This window comes from Urocitellus parryii, unplaced genomic scaffold (assembly GCF_045843805.1).
Source record: "Urocitellus parryii isolate mUroPar1 unplaced genomic scaffold, mUroPar1.hap1 Scaffold_2214, whole genome shotgun sequence".
NCBI classification, from domain to species: Eukaryota; Metazoa; Chordata; class Mammalia; order Rodentia; family Sciuridae; genus Urocitellus; species Urocitellus parryii.
In genome coordinates, this window is record NW_027552350.1 from 67,109 (window position 1) to 92,574 (window position 25,466).

Below are 25,466 nucleotides of genomic sequence, written 5' to 3' on the forward strand. Positions count from 1 at the left end.
ATTTATTTTCATGAGGATGATTGGCCTCAAGTTTTGTTTCCTGATGGGTCTTTGTCTGGTTTTGGAATCGGGGTGATGCGGCCTTCATAGAATGAGTCTGTCCGGCGGGTTCCCTCCATTTCTTTTTCATGGAATGGTTTCAGGGGGTTTCCCATTAACTCTTTATAAAAGGACTGGTTGAACTGGGCTCAGCTTCCATCAGGTCCTGGGCTTTCCTTTGTTGGTAGGGTTCAGCGTGTCTTCAATTTCATTGCTTGCTTTGGATCTGTTTAAATTTCTGATGTGCATTTGGGTCTGCAATGCTGGTATAAGTTTCCCAAAGAGTTTCTGATTATCCTCTGTATTTCATTGTGCTCCCCGGTGATGGATCCTTTTCATTCCAAATTTCAGGAAATTGAGTCTTGTCCTCCTGTCTTTGGATAGTGTGCATAAAGTTTGGTCAAATTTACGTTTGCTTTCAAAGAACCAAGTTTGTATATTGTTGCTTTTGTTGGAACCTTGTTTTCATTTCGTAAAGTTTGGTTCTGATTTGAATTATTTGCCATCAAGGGCTGCTTTCAGTGTTGATTTCTTCTTTTTCCATGGCCTTGAAATGTAATGGGAGGTTTTCTGTTCTCTTAAGGAATAAGATCCGGGCTCTGAACCTTCTTCTCTGAACCACGTTCCGAGTATCCCTGGGTTGTGGGTAGGTTGTGTGGCTCTTCTCAGTAACCTTGAAGTATGGTTTATTTCATCTCTCGAGTCTTCTGCTCTCCAGTCGTTGATCACTCAGTCGAGGGGGCGTGAGGGGCTCCTGTGTTTTATTTCTACTGTTGATTTCTGGTTTCATTGCATAAAAGTCTGATGGAACGCCAGGCATTCTCCCTAATTGTTTCCTAGGAACTGATCCTTGCTTTGTGGCATCAGATGTGGTGTGTTTCAGGAAACTATCTCTGTGCTTCCGAGAAGAAAGTGTCTTTATCGTGCTTGCTAATTCCTGGCATCCTGTGTTTTTCCTTCCCAGAATGCCCCTGAGGAAAAAGAGGAAGTGTGTGAAAATCCCCGGCAGTCCAGGAATCATGGTAATGTCTTTGAAGAGTGCCAAATGTGCTATTGATTGACTTACAGTTACACAGAGTTTCATGTGTGTTTTACTTTGACTTCTTCCCAAAACAGGAAAAATCGACCTCGGGAAACAACAACACCGAGCCTTGCTGGACAACAGTCCTACTGAGACTGAAAGAGAACATGTGGTTTCCACCCCCCGTTTAGTGCCTTCCACGAAGAAGGGCTTGCGTGATGCTACCCCTTCATCACCTGACCCCAAAGTAAGGCATGTTTTAATACTTGTTTCCCGTCCCCTGGCCACATCTTTGATTTCTTCTTCTGTTTTTTGTTGGTGTTTTCATCTATTATATCATCTGTTATATCCTCATAATGTTGACAATGATCCTACATAGAGGGCCCCTAACCTCAGGGCCACAAAAGAAAATAAGTGTCTCACCAGGAGAGGCATAAGGACAGGACTGTGCTTTGTGGGAGTCAAGAACTGTCAGGCCTGCGAATGGGGAATAAAGAACTAGAAAGCAAAGCCAATAAGTAGCTACTGGAAGCTGGAAGAGAGATTTTCATGAGCCCAAATAAACCATTGTTTGAGTGCTGACTAGAGTTTTTCAGTCAAGAGTGGGCATTGCTACAGCTGGGCCCTTTTGAGTTTCAGGAGTCAGCTCCATTCGGATTCCCATAGTGGATGTAGTAATAAGCATCCTCACCAACAATGTTGCAGCATTTCTATTTCCACATGATCATCAGAGTGTGTTATTTGTGTTCTCAACATTACCTTCCCGAATGGGGTAAGATGGACTCGCTGTTGAAATTTGATTTGCATGTCCCTCATGTGTGAAGACTGGGATTGTTACGACCTTGATGAGCTGAGCGATTATCCATGTTCCTTTGTGTACTTCGTGATCATGTGCCATTGGGTAAATGGGTTGTTTGTCTTCCCACAGCTCAGTACCTTTAGCTGTTTATGTACATATTATTATGGCAATCCACGGTCCAAGAGAAACTGGCAAAAACTCATCTCCTAGGCTATATGCCTTCTCCTCACCCTGTGAATGGTTTTCTTTGCTGTTCTGCAGATTGAATTTGGATGCACACATGTTTATCCCTTCTTGCGAGCACGTTCTCACGTGCAATATTCCTCTTCCTGAAGTCTTATTTGATGCCTCTATCCGGAGGTGTTTTCCCTGTGTTCCTTCCAATGGCTGCCATGTTTCTCATTTGTTATATCTAAGTTTTTTAATCCCTGTGGTGTTGTGTTGTGCATAAAGAGAAACAGACACCTAGTTTCACTCTTCTTGAAATGGATATCCAGTTTGCCCAATTCCATCCTTTGTTTTGCTTTTGCATTGCATTAAACATGTACATGATAGTTGGGTTCCTATGGACATATTCATAAACGTGTTTTTTTTACACCATACGGACCCTGGTTCCTGCCTCTTATTTCCCTGCACCCTCAACTGGCTCTAATCTACTGGTCTACCTACCATGCATTCATTTATTTAGTGGTTTTTGATAGATATACATTGAATTGCAATTCACCATGATATAATTTCAGGCTTGTAGAGAATTGTCATCAACATTCCCTCCACTACCCTAACTCTTGTGTCCCCCCAAAGATCTTTTTCTGCTCTACCAGGCTTTGCTTTCACTTCAGGATATCCATGCCTACCTTGTTCCTAGTAGGTTGCTTTACCTTCAGCCTTGATTGGAATCTTTTCAATGCTCCATATTCTCCTATGACTTATTGAATTGAGCATGGGATTCTCCACTTCCTCCCTCTCATCGACAATGGTATAAGTTCATTCTTCAACAAATGCTAAAACTTGTTCGTGTATATACGCCTCATTGTATCATCCATTCAACATGTCGCTGCTGGTAAGGTTTGTGCGGCTGCAGACATTGATGCACTTGTGTCTCTGATGGTCAGCTGAACACAAGAGAGGCGTGGACATCCAGATCCTGGGGTGGCTCCATTGCTTGTTTTCGGAGGAATCTCCATAGTGCTTCCCACAGTGGTTGCTCTAATGGGTGGTTGCCCTAATGTGTGGTTGCCCTATTGTCTGTTGTTTTGCATCTCTGGAGCCCAAATTGCATCCCAAGATGAATCGCATGGGATCCTAGTGGTGTCCTGTCTTTTTCCTGTGCTTTGGTAAGTGAATTACCGATGTTTTACTAAGATCTTCTGCATTTATTTTCATGAGGATGATTGGCCTCAAGTTTTGTTTCCTGATGGGTCTTTGTCTGGTTTTGGAATCGGGGTGATGCGGCCTTCATAGAATGAGTCTGTCCGGCGGGTTCCCTCCATTTCTTTTTCATGGAATGGTTTCAGGGGGTTTCCCATTAACTCTTTATAAAAGGACTGGTTGAACTGGGCTCAGCTTCCATCAGGTCCTGGGCTTTCCTTTGTTGGTAGGGTTCAGCGTGTCTTCAATTTCATTGCTTGCTTTGGATCTGTTTAAATTTCTGATGTGCATTTGGGTCTGCAATGCTGGTATAAGTTTCCCAAAGAGTTTCTGATTATCCTCTGTATTTCATTGTGCTCCCCGGTGATGGATCCTTTTCATTCCAAATTTCAGGAAATTGAGTCTTGTCCTCCTGTCTTTGGATAGTGTGCATAAAGTTTGGTCAAATTTACGTTTGCTTTCAAAGAACCAAGTTTGTATATTGTTGCTTTTGTTGGAACCTTGTTTTCATTTCGTAAAGTTTGGTTCTGATTTGAATTATTTGCCATCAAGGGCTGCTTTCAGTGTTGATTTCTTCTTTTTCCATGGCCTTGAAATGTAATGGGAGGTTTTCTGTTCTCTTAAGGAATAAGATCCGGGCTCTGAACCTTCTTCTCTGAACCACGTTCCGAGTATCCCTGGGTTGTGGGTAGGTTGTGTGGCTCTTCTCAGTAACCTTGAAGTATGGTTTATTTCATCTCTCGAGTCTTCTGCTCTCCAGTCGTTGATCACTCAGTCGAGGGGGCGTGAGGGGCTCCTGTGTTTTATTTCTACTGTTGATTTCTGGTTTCATTGCATAAAAGTCTGATGGAACGCCAGGCATTCTCCCTAATTGTTTCCTAGGAACTGATCCTTGCTTTGTGGCATCAGATGTGGTGTGTTTCAGGAAACTATCTCTGTGCTTCCGAGAAGAAAGTGTCTTTATCGTGCTTGCTAATTCCTGGCATCCTGTGTTTTTCCTTCCCAGAATGCCCCTGAGGAAAAAGAGGAAGTGTGTGAAAATCCCCGGCAGTCCAGGAATCATGGTAATGTCTTTGAAGAGTGCCAAATGTGCTATTGATTGACTTACAGTTACACAGAGTTTCATGTGTGTTTTACTTTGACTTCTTCCCAAAACAGGAAAAATCGACCTCGGGAAACAACAACACCGAGCCTTGCTGGACAACAGTCCTACTGAGACTGAAAGAGAACATGTGGTTTCCACCCCCCGTTTAGTGCCTTCCACGAAGAAGGGCTTGCGTGATGCTACCCCTTCATCACCTGACCCCAAAGTAAGGCATGTTTTAATACTTGTTTCCCGTCCCCTGGCCACATCTTTGATTTCTTCTTCTGTTTTTTTGTTGGTGTTTTTAGCATATCATCTCTTATATCCTCATAAAGGTGCCAATGATCCTACAGAGAGGGCCCCTAACTCAGGGTCACATAAGAAAATAAGAGTCTCACCAGGAGATGCATAAGGACAGGATTGTGCTTTGTGATAGTCAAGAAATTTCAGGCCTGGGAATGGGGAATAAAGAACTAGAAATCAAAGCCAATAAATAGCTACTGGAAGCTGGAAGAGAGATTTTCATGAGCCCAAATAAACCATTGTTTGAGTGCTGACTAGAGTTTTTCAGTCAAGAGTGGGCATTGGTACAGCTGGGCCCTTTTGAGTTTCAGGAGTCAGCTCCATTCGGATTCCCATAGTGGATGTAGTAATAAGCATCCTCACCAACAATGTTGCAGCATTTCTATTTCCACATGATCATCAGAGTGTGTTATTTGTGTTCTCAACATTACCTTCCCGAATGGGGTAAGATGGACTCGCTGTTGAAATTTGATTTGCATGTCCCTCATGTGTGAAGACTGGGATTGTTACCACCTTGATGAGCTGAGCGATTATCCATGTTCCTTTGTGTACTTCGTGATCATGTGCCATTGGGTAAATGGGTTGTTTGTCTTCCCACAGCTCAGTACCTTTAGCTGTTTATGTACATATTATTATGGCAATCCACGGTCCAAGAGAAACTGGCAAAAACTCATCTCCTAGGCTATATGCCTTCTCCTCACCCTGTGAATGGTTTTCTTTGCTGTTCTGCAGATTGAATTTGGATGCACTCATGTTCACCCCTTCTTGCGAGCACGTTCTCACGTGCAATATTCCTCTTCCTGAAGTCTTATTTGATGCCTCTATCCGGAGGTGTTTTCCCTGTGTTCTTTCCAATGGCTGCCATGTTTCTCATTTGTTATATCTAAGGTTTTTAATCCCTGTGGTGTTGTGTTGTGCATAAAGAGAAACAGACACCTAGTTTCACTCTTCTTGAAATGGATATCCAGTTTGCCCAATTCCATCCTTTGTTTTGCTTTTGCATTGGATTAAACATGTACATGATAGTTGGGTTCCTATGGATATATTCATACACGTATTTTTTTTTTTACACCATTCAGACCCTGGTTCCTCTCTCTTATTTCCCTGCACCCTCAACTGGCTCTTATTTACTGGCAGGATCATGTGAGCCAGCATAGCTGAAAAGAGATGGAGGGAGTTTCAGTGAGAGACAAAGATGGATAGAACCCTGGATGGAGGAGTCAATTTGGTAGGCCTTGCAGTGGATTATTCCCAGTTGCGAAGGCAGCCTGGAGGCCCATAGTAGGCCAGAAATAAGTGTGGAATTACTGACTGCCTTCCTTTTGGTGTTCAATAGCCCCCTTTCTTCCAAATGGCTTCATGGGAGATCGGTATATAGGGAGAGGGTTTTTCCCTCTGCTAGCTCTCATGCCCTTGTGGCAGCTATGAGTTCAGCTTTTTGGTTGGTGATATTGGGTGAGACAAGTTTTGGCTCTATGATGGATGAGAGGGAAATTATAGCATACCCTGCTACTTTAACCCCTTCAGTATAAAGGAGCTACCATCTGAGAATCAGATGAGGTCCGAAGAGGGCGGGGTCCCTCAGAAATGGTGGTAGGGCAGGGTAAAATCATCTCTAATACCTCCAGGCATTTGTGGATGGGATCTTGTGGGGGAGAAGATAGGAGGAGGGAGGCAGGGTTTAATGGAGTGCAGGGCTGAAAAGAGATGGAAGGATTTTCAAGGAGAGACAAGGAAGGAGACAAGTTGAATCTGATGCCCCAGTCAATTAATGATGCAGATGGGTTGTGCAGGTATAAAAAACTGCATGAATTAACAATACAGTCAGCCTGCAGAAAGAAACCCTGGAAAAAATGGTTCCCTGGTCAGCCACTAAGAATATGTAGGATAGAATTTGCAATACCCCATGTCTCCAGGGCCACACATGGAATTCCAAAACTATCCTCAGCTCTACTGATTTTTTTTCTCTTTTATCATTTTATTTTATTTTTTAAATTTTTATTTGGTGTTTTTAGATATACATAACAGTAGAGTATATTTTGACATACTATAAATACATGGAGTGTAACCCATTTCGTTAGGATCCAATATTTGTAGTTGTACATAATGAGGAATTACACTGGTCATGTATTCAGTTTAAAAAAGGAAAGTTAAGTCCAATTAACTCTATTGACTTTCTCTACTAACTCCCCCTCCTTTCTTTTTATTCCTTTTTTCTAATTCAATGATTTTCTATTCTTCTCTTCTCTACCCTCCTTTGTTGTGGATTAGCATCCACATATCTGAGAGAACATTCGACCATTGTTTCATTTTATTCACTTATTTTGTTTAGCCTGATAGTCTCTAGTTCTGTCAAAAGTTTTATTCATCATTATAGCTGAGTAATATTCAATTGTATGTATATCACATTTTTTGATCCATTCATCTGTTGAAGGGAACCTAGTTTGATTATTTAGCTTGGTGTTTGTGAATTGAGGGGCTAAACTTTGATGTGACTGTGTCACTATAGTATGCTGATTTTAACTCCCTTGGGTATATTCCAGGGAGAACGCAAACTGGCATAATTGGAAGTTCTATTCCAATTTTTCTAAGATCCATACGGTCTTCAATAGAGCTTGCATCAATTCACAGTCCTACCAGCAATGTAGGAGTGAACGTTTTCCCCACATCCTCATGAATATTTACTGTAACTTGCATTCTTGATAATTGCCATTCTGAATGGAATGTGATGGATTCTCATTAAAGTTTTATTTTAAATTTCTCAAAATGCTGAATATTTTTTTCATATATTTTTTACCATTGTATTTCTTCTTCCATGAAGTGTCTTTTCTGGTCCTTTGCCCACTTATTAATTGGGTTATTGTTTTTTTTCCCCTTTTTGGTGTTAAGTTCTTTAAGTTCTTTGTATGTCCTGGAGTTAACTCTACTGACTTTTTAGCCCCAAATTGAAGCTGTATTAGAAGTCACAGACTGTGTGATGGACAGTCTATGTAAATGGTTTCTGTTTTCCTGAGATTGTTGGAATTTTTTTATTTTTATCTCTGGAGGGGGATCTTATAGTCTCCCACCTACCAGTGTGTGACAGTAGCTTACATTTTTAGGAATTCTCTTAATATTCCAATAACCAATGTGTTCTCTATCTCACCTGGTCTCTGACTCTATACGGTTGCACTGCAAAGTTTTTGCTCAGTAACCTGTGTCATCATGGATTTCTAAGCCAGTCAATTAGGTTAAATCTCAGGTCAGCTTCTGTAGTGCCATAAACTTCTAGACTGACATTTTTTCTTAGTATATATCTTTCAAGTTTCTTTTTTGAAAGAAAAGAGTTGCAGAGTCTACACAAACCTGTGTGCTATTTTTAAATGTATGTCACGAAATGTTTTCTTACTATTTTGTCATCTTATTCAACTCCTTTTTCTATCAAATGAGTACCAAAAATATGTAGTTTTCTAGGTATTTGTTTACCCAATTAAGCAGCTGCTACAATGTTCCATTTATATACAACATGATATTTTCAAAGTCTTTTATCATTCCAACTATATTTATTTTATCCCACTAAAACAATGCCTGCCATTTGAGTGTCCTAAATGTTAAACATTGTATTATAACAAGTTTGTAGATGAGAATTTGTGTAAAGGGTTTGTTCAAGAATATCTCTCTTCTTATTGGTGGGGAATGCATAAGTAGAGTTCCATGTAGTAAAGTTATTTCTTTCCTAAAATATACACATTAGTTAGGACCTTGTCTCTGCATATGTCTCCCTCTCTCCTTCCATGCTGTGTTAACAGAGACAAAAGCCATGAGAAGACAAATTATTCTTGTTCTAGAGAGCATATATGAAGTTCTCTTTGGAAAGGTATTAGTTTGCAATAAATTCTTGTCTGCTTTTTAAGTACCCTTGGTTTCAGTAATGGGAATTTAGATCTCTTCTTAATAAGCAAGAAGGAAATCTTTCTGCAACTCATTATCAATGTTAATTTTACCAGAGTGTTTCTGAGCCTCTTCCTCTGAGCTGTGTTGGCAAGTTTACTGCAGCTGAAGATCAAAGAGGTGAACAGAAAATAAATAAACATAAAGAAGGTAAGAGTTACATGTCCTATACAATTTTCAGGTAGAATGTTTACTTAAAGCATGTACACTGGTATATTCTAACACATGAAGGAAGGCACCTAATAAGTAGTAAGGAAAAAGAAATGAAAGATATATGAGTGGCATATTGGATAAAGGCTCAGCAAGACATTTCATTAGGAGTATCACTAGAAGAGCTGAATTATTGATTCCATCTTCAAACACCTTCAGATAGGAAAGTTAAAAAATAAAGAAAAGGATGTGAGCATTGGGAACAAAGAATAAGAAAGGGAGAAATGACAGAGTGCATAAAAGAAAAGAAGGTGGTGCATACATTGGTGGGAGTGAAATTCATGTAATACTTTAGGAAGATGATGGAGAGGCTATTCCAAGTGTGGGGAGAATTTGTGTGCTTCCAGTTTCAAAACTTGTCTGAGAAGTGGAAATTCCCCACACTGCCTGTATTCCTCACTATTGGGAAGGCAGAAAGGATTAAAGTAGCTGATCATGCAGAGCTGTTTTTTTTCCTTAAGTGAATATGAACCTTTGAACATAGCAAGCCATACATGTGTGTAATTTGATGTTATTTTAAAATGTTTGTACTCCTAGGAGAGAGCCACATAGTCTAGCACATGACAATTAGGAAAAGAAAAATTGTACGATTTTTCTGGAGACATCAGGAAAACCACAGCAGGAAAATGTCCATCAAATAGTCTGTGACTTCTCATACAGCTTCAATTTGGGGTCATGACAGGGAGGGTGGGTGCCAAATAGATCAACTATGGGAATTGGAAGCTGATACAGTTCATCAGAACTTCTGTTGCCTCCTCTGTCTGAGCAGAGGAGGTCTGGAATTCTACATTCCCAAAGGCTTCTACATGTGTTTTAATTTTTGGTATCCTGACCACATTCTATTTAGCCAAGGTATAGACTTCCTTTTAGAAAAATCTGGATGAAGATCTGTTGGATACAAGTTCAAGGAATAACAAGATCCAGGGATGGCTTATATTTTCTTGTTATAACCAAACATGCTTTCTGACAAATATGGAGGACCCAAAAGTTGAAGTGACAGAAAGTATAATTCTTTAATACAATTGCTAAATATGGAGGAAAGAGACAAAGTGGAACTAGTTTGTACAGAGAATATAACATGGTAAGGATGACAACCACCAATCAAGAGGATACTTTGAAAATGCTGAAATGAAGGGAAATGAGGAAGGAAGGAAGGAAGGAAGGAAGGAAGGAAGGAAGGAAAGAAGGAAGGAAAGAAGGAAGGAAGGAATTAGCTTGGTAATTTAAGAAATGATAAGGAAACTTGTGAAAATGCATTTTGGAAAGCAAATGAAACATTTCATTGGAAGCAAAGATTAGATTATTCCTGTTCCAGAGATTATGGGAAGCCGGAGGGTACATTGGCATGGGAAGACACCTAAGTTATGCATTCTTCCTCTTCCATAATATGCAGGGAGGGGATATATGTTGTATTGTTACAGGAACATTGGCTGGACTTTGAAAGATAGGGACTATTTCCCCATGACTCATATTTTCCCTCTGATGTTGGTGCTGGCAATGGGTCCCATGGCCTTGGTCATACAAGCAACACATTCTGTCACTGAGCTACATGCTCAACCCTAGATAGATAAGTAGTCATTTCATTAAAATTTTTCAGACTAACAAGTTATACCACAGCAGAGTAATGTTGGGAACCAAACACATTCTAGAGTTCAGTCTTTGAATACCCAATTTGTTACTTTGAGAATCAACTACATGGATTTTGAAAAGTAAAGGATATTCATATCTAATCATTCATATATATCTGTTTATCTCTCCTTTCTTATTCTAAACTCAAATAATTTGAGTTTCTTCTACCTCATTTTTTAGATGATCTTGGTACATCTTCTCATAGGAATAGATTGAGAACAGCGAACATAACTCGGCCAGATGATGCAAGAAATGTAGGCACACTGGTGTCCAATGCAGGTATGGAAAAAGATAACTTTTTAAAATAAACTGTTATTCTAAAGATATGTATCTCAGTTTAACAGTTCACAAAGCTTTCTTTGATGAGAATTGTGTATTCCACTGGCTTTTATCACAACTTTTCACATACTAAATCACAGGAGAACTTGAGGGATAGGCTCCATCATTGTAATAAACAGGTGCAAATAATTCTGGTGTGTCACTGTTAGGAGACACAATGTTACAGTCCTCCTGCAGCGATCCTCTTAGGGCCAAGATTTTATCCTGTGGTCAGACTTTCTCTGCATCAATCAGCATATTGCCATTGGAAAATGAACACTGTCCTACTTGATTTCTGGTTACGGAAATCATAATCTAGTTTTGGCATTCTGACTGCATGTTTTGTGAAACCTACATTCTTGGTTGTGTTTTTGTGTCACATTTGGTTTTTTTAATTAATTTAATTTTTTACACAAATGGAGCACAACTTTTCATTGCTATGGTTGTACATGATGTAGAGTCACATGATACATGGAATCATACCTTTACATGGAGTAATACTGTCTGTTTCATTCCACCATCTTCTCCCCAACACACACCTTCTCCCCTCTCCTTCCTGCCTCTGCTCAACCTAAAGTTCCTCCATTCTTCCCTTTCCTCCCCCTGCTCCCATTATGGAGGAACAACCACTTATCAAAGAGTACATTTACCTTTTGGTTTTGTGGGGTAGGCTTACTTCAGACAGTATGATATTCTCCAACTCCATTCATTTACCTGTAAATGCCATAATTTCATTCTTTAAGGCTGATCTTTAATATTCCATTGTGTATATAAACCAGTTTCTTTCCATCATCTATTGAAGGGCATCTATGTGGGTTCCACAGTTTAGCCATTGTAAATTGAGCTGCTATATATATTGAGATGGCTACATAACTATGGAATGCTGATTTGAAGTCTTTGGGGTATATGCCGAGGAATGGGATAGCTGGGTCAAATGGTGGTTCCATTCCAAGTTTTCTAAGGAATCTTCATATTGCTTTCCAAAGTGCTTCCACTATTTTCCAATCCCACCAGCAATGAATGGTATACGTTTTTTCCCAAATCCTTGCCAGCACTTATTGTTGCTTAAATTCTTGATAATTGCCATTATTACTAGAGTGAGAAGAAAACTTAGTTTAGATTTGCATTTCTTTAATTGCTAGAGATGTTGAACAGTTTTTCATACATTTGTTGAACAATTGTATATCTTCGTCTGTGAAGTCTCTGCTCATTTCCTTAGCCCATTTATTGATTGGGTTGCTTGCTTTTAGGTAGGTGTTAAGTGTTGGTGTTAAGTTTTTGTGTTCTTTATATATCCTGATGATTACTTCTCTATTTGATGTGAATGTACTAAAAATTTGTTCCTTAAATAGGTTCTTTCTTCACCTCATTGATATTTTCTTTTGCTGAGAAGCAGCATTTTAGTTTGAATACTTTCCATTTATTGATTCTTGATTTTATTTCTTGCACTTTAGGAATCAGATCCTAAGCTGACATGATGAAGATTTGAGCCTGCTTTTTCTTCTATTAGGTGCAGAGTCTGGTCTAATTCCTAGTTCCTTGATCCATTTTGAGCTGAGTTTTGTGCAGGGTGAAAGATAGAGGTTTAATTTCATTTTGCTGCATATGGATTTCTAGTTTTCCTAGTACCACTTTTCTACAATGCATGTTATTGGTGCCTTTGTCTAGTAAGAGATAACTCTATTTATGTAGATTTGTGACTGTGTCCTCTATTCTGTTCCATTGATCTACATATCTATTTTGGTGCCAATACCATGTTGTTTTTATTACTATAGCTCTGTAGTATAGTTTAAGTTCTGGTACAGTGATGCCACCTTCTTCACTCTTCTTCCTAAGGTTTGCTTTGGCTATTCTGTGCCTCTTATTTATCCAAATGAATTTCATGGTTGCTTTTTCTATTTCTATGAGGAATATCATTGGTTTAAATTGGAATTGCATTAAATCTATAAAGCGCTTTTGGTAGTTTGGTCATTTTGATAATATTAATCCTGCTTATCCAAGACTTTCGATTTTTATTTCTTTTCTTTTTCCATGTTTGGTGGGAATATTTGAGAAAACTTGGAAAATGCCAATGTTTAGTATCCGTGTTTGAAAAAAAAAAGATATATACAATTACAAAAAAATGATCTTAATCTTGAATGTTCCTACACTTATCCTTACACCGCTTGAATTCCCAGAAATTTTTAGGGATTCAGAATTTGATGTTTTTAGACTGTAATATGTTAGAAAAATTCTTACTGAATTGCTGGACATTGGTGCACATTGCAATCTCTTATTCTTGGGGTAAAACAAAAGTTGTCCCTGATTCCATGAGTTAGAGACAAGTTTTTAAAACTGAGAGAACAACTCTCCTTAAAAACCAGTTTTAGTACTAACTTGACACCAAGTTTATGCAGATAATATCATTGAACATTAGTTCAACTTTATGTATCTGTTAAGTCAGTGCCCTTATTCCCTGACTTGATTGGGTTTGTACTTTGAAATCACACCTATTTCATGTTTTTCTCTTTCCTGTACATTATCATCTTGTACTGTTTTTTTATAGAAGAAAATCAATTATTTCCAGGGTATTTCCTAAGAGCTATAAATTTACAGGTACTTACTTGTACCATTGAATTTAGTGTTCTTACTTCCTTTTGTTCTTTTTAATGAAAGGGGTTTGAAATCAGGGCCTTTTGCATGCTAAGAAGATTCCCTACAACGGAGCCTCACCCCTATCCTTGTCTTATTCATTGTTGAGCTTGATAGATCCAAGAATCAGGAAATTATTAACAAAACACCTAAATGAGTGTCCTGGACCTAGGAACATATAAAAGTGAAAACCAACCAAGTAAACACAAGCAACTTACACAGTCCCTGTTATTCACCTCACAAATCATTTGATACTTTTGTAGAGAATTAAGCAGATTCTCATTTACTAGGCAATCACATTTATACCGATATTCATTGAATAAAAACTTATTTTATAATATTGTTTATATTGAATATTTTTTGTGGGAATTTCTTCATTTCAGGCAGGCATCTTCTTAATGTTGCATATTCCCTTGTACTTGTTCATCTCCTTTCATTTATCCAGATGTGCCTGACATTCACTATACACATAGCATTTAGAAAAATCTAGCTCCCATGAAATTATGTTCATGAACCACTAAAGGACATGAATGGGCAAGTATTTCAATGTTACCTCTAGTGCTTTCATAATATGACTTTTGCCCAACTCTCTATCATTAGTCCTTTCCTGTCTTCCCTTCCCTCTGGCCTTACTCCTCACTAATTCCTATATTTTGGGGCAAGCACACACCCCATTTAATACTCATCCTTCTCTCTTGCTACTTCCTGTCTTGCTTGTACCCTTTCCTGCACTCTGGCTGGGCTACCCTCACCTCTTAAGTCTCAGCTCAGGAATACCTCCAGAAAAACCATCCCTGGCACCTTTTATTCATACTAGCACTACCAGGAGCTCAATCAACACTTAGAGGGTCCAGTGAATAGACAGTTTACACCAGATGACCTAAAAGATTGTCCCTTCCAGTTAAGCAGCAAAAGAGATTTACTTGTAAAGAAATCGTTGATGTCTCTAGTGGTGAAATAATAGTAGGGAAGTTGATGAATTGGTAAAGTAGGCTCAAGGAAAGAAGCCCTCATTAATGTCATCATAAGGAATGATAGCCATAATCAAGTAGGATTTCACAGAGCAAACTGAGTCTCAGGGACAGAAAAGGAATACCACCTCAGATATGATTAACAGGGAGTTAACTGATAAAGATGTGAGAAGTTATCAGTAATTTTTGAAGCCATTAATGGTGAAAAGTAGATGATTCATATTCTCTATCAAGAGGTATAGAAGAGTGTATGGCTTGAATTTTATTTTTATGGCACTTTCAAATTTAATTTCTGGGGATTTTTTTCATTTGAGTAGATAAATTTGTGGATTAACATTTGAGATGTTTGTATGCATTAAAGCTGGTGACATGTAGTGTCCCACCAGGTGTTTTGATTAATTTCAGGATGAATAGAAGTATTTCCTAAAGAAATAATCCTAGGTGGTGCTGTGGAGCACACTACATTTATAGTGACTTGGGAGGCTGATGCAGACTGCTGGTAGGTTTCAGGCCAGTAGGGTGCTGGAGACAGACCCTGTCATGAAATAAACTAAAAAGACCTGTGGAATGACCTCCGTGGTAGAGCAGGTGCCAACCAAGACCCTGGGTTGAATCTCTAGCAATACACACACACACACACACACACACACACACACAATCACAGACATAAAATCAAATGAGATTTAAGATAATAAAATAAGAATAAAGGAAGTACATATTTAACTAAAGATTATGGTCCATTAAAATTACTAATTGATAAAATAAAAAGATATTACTATTGTTTTATTAGACTATTGCTCTTTCTGTGCCCTCTATATTGTTTAATAACTGTTTACTTTTCTTCAGCAGCACTACATGTGGAAGTAGAATCAGAGAACCACCAGAGAAGGCTTAACGGCCCAGAAAAGAAACAGCCACATGTGTGTAATTATATATGGTTTCATACTGGTTACTATGCTTTAGTAATGTAGAGTAGTTCAAATGCAATTGCCTTTCAGAATTGATTTATATATCTATACATCATAGATTAATTTTTAATTTAAAACATTATAAATGGTTATGTATCTTAAAATGTGTTTATTTTCCATAGTAAAATGGCAAAACATTTATCCTTTGAAGTGAGGCCACTTTAAGATTATTGAATGTGCTCCCATTTGTATAATATCTGTAAATGATAAAGGAAAAATTTGGGCTTATGAATAAACAATTGAAATTAGGAACAAATGTCAAGTTGATGGCAGCTTAATTATACTCATTGTGAAAGAGAGTGGTCATTCCCAGTCACTCAAAACTTTTAGTTTAATATAACCAGTGACTAATTGCCATAGTTCAAGAGCTTATTCTGCTTGACTTTGGAGCATATGGAAAGGCAGATAAAAGGATTATAATAAAAACGCTAATGAAAATGAAGGTCATCATGCCTACCAGAATTGAATCTTTGTTATTAGAGTACAAACACCCATTTGCATTCAGTGTAGCAATTGATACAACTCATTAAACACTTTTATCCATCATCTTAAGAGGACAATAGAAAATGAATCTACAGATTCAGTTGTTTGGTAGTAATGAAGATTTGGAAGTGTCTTATCAATGCATTGTTCACTCATGTTGCCTTTTTTTTCTATGCTGAGGTTTGTGCTTATGTACAGATAGATTCCTCTTCCACTGTTATAGATAGGTCTTTTACTGAACCACTTTTTCCATGGGGTAGTCACAGGTTACATCCTGGTCACAGGTTACATCTCAGTGTAAAATCCCCAATTTAGTTTCCATACTCATTGATGTCTTTCTCACAGGAGATAACAACCATCAGTCAGTTTGACAACCTAACATGCAAAACATATATATGCTTAAAACAATTCTTTATTGAAAACAACCTCTTTAAACTACCATCTACAATGAAATGAAGTAAGAATAACAATGTAAAAGTAACTGGCTAAAGAATTTATCATTAGTAATAGTGCAACCATCATTAGCCAGAAATTAGAAGAAGAAAAAAAGCATGGGAGGGCAGGGACAGATAAGAACACATGAGGAACCCATCCAAACTCATTCTATGAAGCTAGTTTAGTATCATTCTGATTCCAAAACTGAACAAAGACACATCAAAGAAAGAAAACTTGGGACCAATATTCTTGGTGAACATAGACACTGAAATTCTTAATAAATACTGGCAAATCACATAAAAAAGTACTTTAAAAAGACAGTGCACAATGATCCAGAGGATTTTATGCAAGGCATGCAAGGCTTTTTTAACATTGGAAGTCAGTAAATGTATTTATCACATAAGTAGACTCACATGAGTATCACAATAAATGCAAAGAAAGTACTCAATAAAGCACAGCATTCACTCAGTTTTAAAATACTAGAAAAGTTAGGTAAATGAGGAGCATCCCTCAGAATTGTATGAGTTATATATATGACAAAACCAAGGCCAATGTCATTTTAAATGAAGACAGCATTCCCTCTAAAAACTGGAACAAGACAGGGCTGCCCTTTCACTGTTTCTATTTAACATATTTCTAGAAAAACTGGCCAGAGTGATTAGGAAAAAGAAAGAAAGGAAAGGGATACAAAATTAAAGGGATACAAAAGAAGAGCTAGAAGTATTTATGATTGCCTATGACATGACATGATCCTGTATTTAGAAGACCCAAAATCACCACTAGAAAATTTCTAGAGTTCAAAAATGAATTCAGCAAAGTAGCAGGTTACAAAATTAACAACCAGAAATCAAATGCATTCCTATATTTCAATGATAAATCAGCTGATAGAGAAATTAAGGAAAATATCTCATTCATATAAGCCTCAAAAAATACATGGGAATCAATCTAACAAAGGAGATGAAAGACCTCCATAATAAAAACTAGAGAACACTAAAGAAAGAAATTGAAGAAGACCTTAGAAGACGGAAAGATCTCACATGTCCTTGAATAGGCACAATTAATATTATCAAAATGGACATACTACCAAAAGCATAGTACAAATGTAGTGCAATTCCTATTAAAATACAATATCACTATTTATAGAAATAGAAGAAGCAGTCATGAAATTTGTTAGGAGAAATAAGAGGCCCAGAATAGCTAAAGCAAACCTGAACAAGAAAAGTGAATCAGGAAGCATCATAACACAGACATTAAATTATATTACAGAGCTACAGTAACAAAAAGAGCATGATATTGGCATCAAAACAGGCATGATGATCAAAGGAATAGAATAGAAGGCACAGAGATAAACACACAAATACAGTAATTTCACACTCGACAAAGGCGCCAAAAATATACACTGAAAAAAAAAAAAAACTGCTTCAACCAATGGCGCTGGGAAAACTGAAAATGCACAAGTAGAAAAATAAAATGAAACTCTTATCTCTCACACTGCACAAAAGTCAATTCAAGATGTATCAGAAACCTAGGAATTAGACCAGACACTCTTCATAATCTAGAAGAAAAAGTCTGCTTAGGAACGGATTCCTCAACAAGATTCCTAAAGCACAAGAATTAAAAACAAGAATCAATAAAGGGAATGCTATCAAACTAAAAACTTCTTCACAGCAAAGGAAACAATCAAGAATGTGATGAGAGCCTGAAGAATGGGAGAAAACTTTGTCGACCACACCTCAGACACGGCATTAATTTCCCGGATGTATGAAGAATTAAAAAATCTCAACACCAAAAGAACAAATAACACCATCAATAAGTGGGCAAAAGAACTAAACAGATATTATCAAAAGAAGAAATATAAAGGTCAAAAAATATATGAAAAAATGTTCAACATCTCTAGAAATTACAGAAATGCAAAATAAAACTATGCTGAGATTATATCTCCAATCAGAATGGCAACTGTCATGACTATAAGTAACAATGAATGTTGGCAAGTATGTGGGTAAAAGGGAGCATTTGGACATTGTTGGCTACACTTCAAAATAGTGCAACCACTCTGGAACACAGTACAGAGATTCCTCATGAAGTAGCAATTGAGCCACCATTTGACCCAGTTATCTCACTTCTTGTTATATATCCAAAAGACTTAATGTCAGCCTACTACAGTGATGCAACCACATCATTGCTTGTACCAGTACAATGCACAATAGCTAAGCTATGGAACCAACCTAGATGCTAATCAATTGATGAATGGATAAAGAAGTTGTGAGATATATCAATATATATGTATTTATATAACATATATATTATATATATATATATATATATATATATATGTGACTTTATGATATTTGCTGGTAAAGGGATAGATCTGGAGACTGTCGTGTTAAGTGAAATAAGCCAATGCCCAAATACCAAAGGTTGAATGCTCTCTCTGATATGTGAAAAGCAAGAATAGAAGTTCAATGGATTGGAAATGGGGAATGAAGGGAAGGAAGGTGGGTAGAAATAGGAAAGACAGTGGAATTAGTCTGACATAGTTTTCCTATGTACATATGAATACACTACAATGAATCTCACTATCATGTACATCCACAAGACTGGGATCCTAATTAGAATAAGATATTTCATGCTTATATCAGTATATCAAAATAGATTCTACTGTAATGTATAACTAAAAAGAGCAAATAAAAATTTCAAAAAAAAAAAACTGAGGAGAAAAGGAAATAAAGAAGAGAAAGGATAGGAGTACATGTGAAAATGAGTACAAAGCTACAAATACCAAAGAGATAATGCAAATATTACCTAAACTTAGAAATGTGACACATAATGTGTAAAAACTGTATCAAAATGTTACAGAAAGCAAGATCAAAAACCATAAAAGTTTAACATTGCTCCTTACTGATGTAATTAAGATACAAACACATTCTTCTGAGTCTTGTAATTTTATAATCCACCATTGGAAGGAGATTTCATGGGAGTGATTGCATGTCAATATGTTCCTTTCTATCACCGGACTGAATAGGTTAACCCTGGTAGTAAATCAGTGTAGGCTGAGCTCCTCTCTTCCTTTCCCTATAGGGCTTACTAAGGAAAAGTTGCCAGTCACAATAGTAATTTCACCTTCCTTTTTAAAAATTGCTATTTTTTATGTACGTATTTATACCTCAGTTGGAGGCATTGCTCTTGTAGGAGCTGGGTGCTCAAACGTTTTGCCTAAGGAGGCTGTGGACCATTCAGTACTACAGACCATTAGTCTTCCAGATTCTGCCTCACTGTTCCTGGACCCTTCTCCCTCAGGATCCAATATACAGTTACTTTTATCCCTGCCATGAAGTTCAAACCACATATTAGAAATGGGCATTGATTTCCTTGACCTCCAATCTACAGACTGGCCATCAAATGGATTGTATTTCCTACCAACCAGAGTTTTCAACATTTCTGTACAACACTCTCTTTTCTTGGCTCAAACTAATTTTCAGAGTGGGAGCCCACCAACCCAGTTAAGAGAGATGACCACTGTGTGTTGGAAGATTTTTCCCCTGCACAAAGTGTCAGCCATGAACCTTTTCCCATTGTGACTACCCCTGAAAGGTCTCTCTGAATCTGTAGGGAGGTGACTAGACCCCCTTTCTTGGTGGAGGTGGCCACACTTCTCCTAATGTCTCAGAATATGGTGGAGTGTCCACATCTGGTAGATCTGGTCTCTAGTGGGGATTGCACTCACCAACATTTTTGGAGAGCTTGTTTGGACATTCTAGCAGGGGAGCAAGCTATCTATGTTGGAAGAATGGTTTTCCTACAAATGTTTAAGGTTGCTCTTAGATCAAATTGGCACCCTTAGGAAGGACACAGAATGAGCACTTAGGAAGAAAATATGACACAGCCTAGCAAGACAGATCAGGTGAATCAACACTAGGGATCCATGAGGTGGCAGATTTTGCACACAGAAGACTCTCACATCCAAGCCCAGGGTTTGTAGTAGATACAAACTTGATACTCACAGAGCTTGAACAGCATTTAAGTGAAAGTGCCCTGGGTTTTTGTCCCTTATGAAAACCACTTGACTGCTTCTCCAGCTGCCCAGAGTTCTCAACAGATCTGTGTCTCAATTTCTCTATGGGGCATGATCTGACATGATCTTGAGGTAGGTCTCTGCTCATCCAGTGAATTAGTGTATTAGTTTAATCTTGGAACTATAATTATTAATAATTAGAGGGGTTTCTGATCTACTATTCAGAAGGTGTAGACAAAGGAGCCCTGGTGAGGATGTTTCCCTGTCCAAGCATTAGAATCTGTCAGGAAGAACCTGAAGAGCCCCAAATTTCTAGTGCCAGCTTGTGCAGAATCCAAGTCAGCCTTTGCCTTGACTGTTCATTTGGCCTATAGTAGATTAAATTTTGTTGAGATTGATGGGTTTCTCACATTTAGAGGAGTTTCCCCTTTCTAACATCACTCTGTCCTATGCACTCCTGGGATGTTTTCTTTTTATGAGTTCTGTTATTATTCTAAAGTTGTGACCCAGTGCTTACCCACAGATGCCCATCCATGTCCTTGTGCATTTACACAAGTGTTGATTAAATTCCACTGAGATAGCTTTCAGGAGGTACTGAATGTTTCTACACTGCCTGTTTTCTACATGAGTATATATTTTTAATATTATTTCTTAATAAATGTTTTTGTAGTTGTAGATGGACAACATAACTTTATGTTATTTGTTTATTTTTATGTGGTGCTGAGGATCAAACCCAGTGCCTCACCTGTGGTAGGTAAATGCTTCACCATTGCGCTACATACAGCCCCAGCCCTGATGTTCTTTCTTAAATGAAAAAAAAATGTACCCACTGTACCTAAAAGATAAGTACTGTTATCTAAGTAAACAAAAATTCTTCTCAGTAGTTTATCCATCTCTTTGATTACTTTCTGTTTTTTTAAAAAATAAAATAAAATGTTTTTTTTTTTTAATTCTTGATGAACCTTTATTTATTTTTCTGTGGTGCTGACAATGGAACCCAGCGCCTCACACATGCTAGGCAAGCACTCCACCACTAAGCCATGACCCCAGGCCTCAACTACTTTCATTGCAATAAAAAATTTTGCAAAAAATATTTAAATTTTCCTAAGCCTTTTTTAACCTAAGTGAAGCAGCTGTGACATATTCTAATTTTAGTCCCACATGACATCCTCCAAAGTCTTGTCAGTTATCTTATTTTAGCACTAAAATAGTCTGTCATTGTAGTATTTTAAATGTTGAATGTTTATATAAAAAGTGTATCTATAAAATTATGGTAAACTATGTAGTTTTTAAAAGTTATTGGTGGGGAATGTAAAGTAGCTAGGCATACTGAAGTTGGTTCTTTGTTGAAACATGACACTGGTTTCTACTTTCTCTAAATATGTTTTCTGTGTTTCCTTCCATGCTCAGTGTTCAGAGCCAGTAGCCATAGGAAGACAAAAGTTAGGCTTCATCTTGAGTGCTTATATGAAGTTCCTTTCTTGAAAAGTTTTGGTTTTCAATAAATAATTGTTTTTAATTTTCATTGATTCCCAAAATGGTAATTTAGATGTCTTCAGAGTATGTGAATAGGAAATCTTTATGCAACTCACTATTGACATTCATTCCACCAGAATATTTGTGAGAGTCCTTCACTGAGCTATGTTGGACATCTATCTGCGCCTTCAGATCAAAGAGAAAAGCGTACAGTAAGTGGTCATATAAAAGGTAAGAACTATGCAGTATAACAATTTAGTTCCAAGTTCTTTGAACTAAATGTTTGCTTAAGACATGAGCACTGGCATGTTTTAATAACTGACAAAAGTGACTATTAAATAGTAAGGAAGAAGAGAAGTGAAATGATACTAAGTGGTATAACTTATTACTTTTCAACTACAGGTTAAGTTGGGAATGTCACTAAAGGAAATTAATTATTAGTTCCTTTTCCAGACATGCTAATCCCAGAGGAAAGTTGGTAAATAATAAAAAGAAAGAAGAGGAAATGGAGACTAAGAAAGGCAGAAGATAGAGGGAATAAATGAAGGAAAAATGAGCAGTCTGATACAATTGAATTCATTACTACTTTAGAAAGAGCATGAGCAGCATATTAAATGTGGGAAGAATTTGTGAGCTTCTAGAACCAAAACTTGTCCAAGAAGTAGAACAAAATTTTCCCATTCCTCCCATCTCCCTCACTGTTGGAAAAGCATTAGGGATTGAAATACCTGAACACACAAAGCTGTTTAATTTACCACATATAACAGCTATTTGCATCTATAGTTAGGTGTCATTTTAAAGTGTTGCTATTTCCTAGGACAGGATCATATAGTCCAGTACTAGATAATGGAGAAGAAATTGTAAGATTATTTATGGAAAGACAAGAAAATCACAACCTGATAAAATGTTCATTAGACAGTTTGTGACTTCTTATACAGTTTCAACTTGGGGGGTGTGATAGGGAGGAACATGAGGCTAGATTTCACACACACAAAAAAAAGAGAGAAGTTAGAGGAAGTGAAGGCAGATTCAGTACAGACCAGAGATTCTCAATCTTTAATGAATCATCTCTGTGTGTGGGGGGGGCATGTTAAAATTGCACATTGTGAATAATTAGGATGGTGGTTCTACATTTTGAATACATTGTAAGGTGATTGCAGTAGTTCTGGTTTCCAGATCTCATTCTAATTAGCCCCAGTGTACCTTTAAAGAAATCTGGAAGAAGGGCCTTGGAATAATAGTTGAAGATACAGTAAGATCAAGGCAGAAAAAAAGCTTGCTTTTATATCTATGCATGTTCCTTGTCAAGAGGAAGGGGGGAAAGATGCAGTAGTAGAAGTTATAAGCCTCAGATGCTATTGCTAAATGAACAGGGAGGAAGAAAGTAATGGGAATAATCCAAAGAATGTAAAATGGAAAGTATCAAAACAACCAGTCTAGAGATTGTTTTTTTAAAAGCAGAATGGCAGCATAAATAAGGAAGGAAAGAAAAAATGTAAGCTAATTAACTTGGAACTTAATGATGAGGAAATTTGATAAAATTTAATTCATGTGGCTTCAGTATATTTCTTCCCTTTTAATCCAAATATTAGGTTATGGCTGCTACAGACATTATTGGAAGCAGGAGGAATTGTTGGGATTGGAGTAACAGGGACATATATTTCATTGATATTAGCTACTCATATGAGACTTATGTTGTCATAAGAGCATTGACTGTTTTTGAAATGATAGCTAATTGTTCCCCTAGTATTTTTTACCTCCTTTTTTATTGGGGCTTGGGATGGAACCCCTGCCATTGGTCTTGATAGGAATGAACACTGTTACTGAGCTACATCCCATCCTTGGTAATATAACCTACTTTTTTCTTATAACTTTTAGTTGTGATTGACAAAATATACCTTTTTCTTTCTTTCTTTCTTTCTTTCTTTCTTTCTTTCTTTCTTTCTTTCTTTCTTTCTCTCTCTCTCTCTCTTTCTTTCTTTCTTTCTTTCTTTCTTTCTTTCTTTCTTTCTTTCTTTCCTTATTATTAGGTGCTAAGGATCAAATTCAGTGGCTCACATGTGCTAGGCAACTACTCTACCACTGAGCTACAACCCCAGCCCTATAACCTAATTTTTAATGAGATAGTCATTTTACTAAAATCTTTTAAAGACTGAGAAGATACACCACACCAGAGTAATGCTGGAAACAAAATAAATTAGAGAGTTTATTCCTTGAATACCAAAATTATTACTTTGAATATCAATCATGCTGATTTTGAAATATAAAGGGTATTGATATCTAATTCTGACTGTATTTACTGCTTTCTTTTTGATTATCATATTCTAAAATTGTAAGATTACTATATATAATTTCTTAGGTGAAGTTCCTACATCTTCTTACATGAGTGCATCAAGTGGCCTGAAAATTTACATTTATATAAGAAATGTAAATGCATCAGGATCCCGTGAGGGTATGTAAAATCAAGAATATTTTTTTAGTGAACAGTTTTTCTCAAAGCAAATAGCTAAACTGATCAATTGAGCAAATTTTCTTTAATGAGAAGTGTATATTCATTCCATCAGGCTTTTAGCATACTTTGTACTTCTTAAATTGCAGGACAGTTTGAGGAATATGTTCCATACCTGTAATATAAATGTATAAAAGTAAACAAATACAAAGTGAAAAAAAGCAACTTAGTCCATGTTATTCGTTTCACATATCATTTGGTATCTTTTTATAGACTGAGCAGAGTCTCATTTACCAGGGAATCAGATTTATACATGAATTCATTCAATTAAAATGAATTTTACAAAGGACACACAAAATATTTTTATAAGAATTCCTTCATTTCAGGCATGCATCATCTGAATTTTGCACTATTCCCTCAGGCTTGTTCATCTTCTTTCATTTATCCAAATGCCCCTGACATTCGCTGTATGCATAGCATTTAGAGAAATGTGTTTATGTAATCTTCTTTCCCTTGCAGTTATGCCCTTGCACCATTCCTTAAACAACATTAATGGGCAAGTGTCAGAAAGTTATCACTAATGCTGTTGTAATATGACTTTTGCCTAACTCTGTCTTTAACCCTTTCCCCTATCTACACTTTCCTCTGGCATTACTATTCACCAGTAACCTATATTTTTAAACAAGCACACAACCTGTTTAATACTTGAATGCCTCTCCTGCTATTGCTTGTCATGCTCTCACACTTTCCTGCACTCTGGCAGGCTACCCTCACCCTGTAAGTCTCAGCTCAGGTATTATCTCTAGAAAAGCCATCCCAGACACCTTTTAGTCACCCTAGCATTTATAAGGAATTCAATAAGCAATTCAATAAAGAAATAAAGACTGTTTATTCATACCAGGTGACACAAAAGATTGTCCCCACAAGTCTAGGTTCAAATAGGATTGACATGTAAATAAATAATTTTTTTCTTCAGATGGTAAAGTTATGGTAGAAAAATCAATAAAGAAAAACCAATTACCCCAAGGAAAGAAATAACAGTTTTTTTGTGCAAAATTCATAATAATAGAAGAATTTACTTAGCAGACTGACTCTAAAATTTAGAAAAGTAGTTTGTCAGAAAAGTCCACAAAACTATTTCAGAAATAAGGAAGAGGGTGTTTACAAATGAAAGTATAGAAAGTATCAGTAATTTTTGAAAGTATCAATGATGAAAAGTTGAAAGTTGTTAATAAGTTACTCTTATGAGATGTGAGTTAGAAAACAGAGAACAGTGTAAACGTCTATGTTTCTTTGGTATTTTTATATTTTGTCTCTCAGTATTTGATCATTTCTATTGA

General features: G+C 37.1%; 1 protein-coding gene across 1 annotated transcript in view; it reads left to right on the forward strand.

The window, feature by feature from the left end:
• Positions 1 to 4,224: 4,224 nt before the first annotated feature.
• LOC144251797 (ankyrin repeat domain-containing protein 26-like) overlaps positions 4,225 to 25,466 on the forward strand; it is a 42,974-nt gene continuing 21,732 nt past the window's right edge. The window contains exons 1-7 of the mRNA XM_077794520.1: positions 4,225 to 4,291; positions 4,386 to 4,537; positions 8,601 to 8,694; positions 10,564 to 10,662; positions 15,150 to 15,223; positions 21,815 to 21,908; positions 24,037 to 24,129. Coding sequence (XP_077650646.1) covers positions 24,060 to 24,129 — 70 coding nt within the window. The 5' untranslated portion in view covers positions 4,225 to 4,291; positions 4,386 to 4,537; positions 8,601 to 8,694; ... (2 more) ...; positions 21,815 to 21,908; positions 24,037 to 24,059. The remainder of the gene's footprint in view (positions 4,292 to 4,385; positions 4,538 to 8,600; positions 8,695 to 10,563; positions 10,663 to 15,149; positions 15,224 to 21,814; positions 21,909 to 24,036; positions 24,130 to 25,466) is intronic.